At 43.1% G+C, this 2,140-nt stretch overlaps 1 protein-coding gene across 1 annotated transcript in view; it reads left to right on the forward strand.

The window, feature by feature from the left end:
- The window catches only part of CFAP47 (cilia and flagella associated protein 47), a 492,482-nt gene that overhangs the window by 388,183 nt on the left and 102,159 nt on the right, over window positions 1–2,140 (forward strand). Inside the window, 1 exon segment of the mRNA XM_077760783.1 lies at window positions 570–674. Within this exon segment, the coding sequence (XP_077616909.1) occupies window positions 570–674 (105 nt within the window).

Here is a 2,140-nt window from a genome sequence, read left to right on the forward strand (position 1 = left end):
TTGTTGGTTTTCACAATCTCTAAAGAGGTAACTCATTCTAATACTATTCAGACTCAAGTTATTGAAACAGGTCACACCTGTAGTGTGGATATGCTAGTACAAAAAGGAGCACTTCACTGTATACTAAAGAAGCCTTCCTTACATCTGTGCTTAGAATTGGTTCATTTTGTTTGACATTGCCAAAGCAACAAGTTAGGTTTCCAGCAGTTTGACAAGTATCTTGGGATGACCAATAAGCTCTGGGTTCTTAAATAAAATGCGTATTTCTCTTATCCAGAGTTCTTACTCAGCTTTAAAACTTAATCCTAATTTCCTCGTATAGAGCAAGTGACCCTACGTGGTCATCATCTAGAGGAAGAGCACGGTGCAAACACCACTAAACACTGCTTACCAGGGCTGTTATACCAGTATTCGCCAAGCAGGCATACTGGGAATAGATAATGTGTGTACAAGGCAACACACTAATCACATGAATATCAACCTGGCACATACCTAGCATGCAAAGGTGCTGACTCAAATAAAAGTACTGATTTTTCTTTCTCTTTCTTGTTCTCTTTGGATTTACACAGCTGATCATACCTCCTCACTCCTTCGAACAGCTATCTGTTCGCTTCTGGCCTTCTGCTCTTGGAAGAACTGGTCATCAAGCTTCTATCATCTTCCACTGTACTCAGGTATGAATACAGTATTCTTGGACCGAGCAAAGTCAGTTACTTTCAAAATCAATAAATAAGTAAATCTAATTCATTCATTTGACATTTTTTGCAAGCGAAACAAGTGCATTGTAAACTGTTAATTAAATGAACTTTTGGGAATGCAGTATACATCGTGCATGTGGAGGCATCTAAAGAAGCTACTTTTAGGGGCTCCTGGGTAGCTCAGTCAATTAAGCTTCCAACTCTCTCTCAGCACAGAGCCCAGTGCAGGTCTTGAACCTACAAACCTTGAGATCATGACCCGAGCCAAAACCAAGAGCTGGACACTAAACCAACTGAGCTACCCAGGCGCCCCACAAGGCAGAGCTTTTAAATCTTTGCCTCATAGTGGGGCTGGCCCCTTCATCTTAATTGTTAGGGACAGTTTAGTTGCTTGCATTTCTGGTGGAAATTGTGTCTATTCAAAGATCGTCTGACACATCAGCGGTGCAACTTCACTTTCAGTTCTCCATCTCAGTAGCTTTTGAAAGTCCTATCCTAGCGATGCCCTGGTGTCTCAGTTGGTTAAGTTGTCCAACTTCGTTTCAGGTCATGATCTCACGGTTCATGGGTTCAAGCCCTGCAATGGGCCCTGTGCTGACAGCTCAGAGCCTGGAGCCTGATTCTGATCCTGTGTCTCCCTCTCTCTGCCCCTCCTCCACTCATGCTCTGTCTCTTTCAAAAATAAATAAAAGCATTTAAAAACCTTAGAAAATCCTAGCCTTTAGAAGCTGAATGTGAAATTCTTTTTAAAAAATTTTTAAAGTGTTTATTTATTTTTGAGAGAGAGAGACAGAGAAGGAGAGACAGTGCAGGTGGGGGAGGTCAGAGAGAGAGAGATAGACAGAACCTGAAGCAGGCTCCAGGCTCTGAGCTGTCAGCCCAGAGCCCAACATGGGGCTCAAACTCATGAACCATGAGATCATGACCTGAGCGGAAGTCAGATGCTTAACCCACTGAGCCACTCAGGCACCTTGTGAAATTCTTTATCAAACAGAAAAGAACTCAAACAAGTATGTAATCAACGCAAACCTTTGTAACTCAGTTTAACACTGGTGCTTGATTTCAGTCATCCTGAGCATCTCCTTCGAAGTTGTAGCACATCTCCAAAGATTCATCTCTGGTTAGACTTTAATCAATAATTCATTTATCTGGGGCGCCTGGGTGGCTCAGTTGGTTAGGCGTCCAGCTTTGACTCAGCTCATGATCTCATGGTTCATGGGTCCGAGACCCGCGTCGGGCTCTGTGCTGACAGCCAGCTCAGAGCTGGAGCCTGCTTCTGATTCTGTGTCTCCCTCTCTCTCTGACCCTCCCCTGCTCGCACTGTCTCTCTCTCTCTCTCAGAACTAATTAAAAAACAAAAACAAAAAAAATAAATAATTCATTTATCTTTCAGCTCCCAGATGCTGACCCCTTCAACTTTTTCAGGGTCCTGCCTTGTTAAG

The sequence above is a fragment of the Crocuta crocuta genome, unplaced genomic scaffold (genome assembly GCF_008692635.1).
Source record: "Crocuta crocuta isolate KB4526 unplaced genomic scaffold, BGI_CrCroc_1.0 scaffold696, whole genome shotgun sequence".
In the NCBI taxonomy this organism is placed as follows: domain Eukaryota; kingdom Metazoa; phylum Chordata; class Mammalia; order Carnivora; family Hyaenidae; genus Crocuta; species Crocuta crocuta.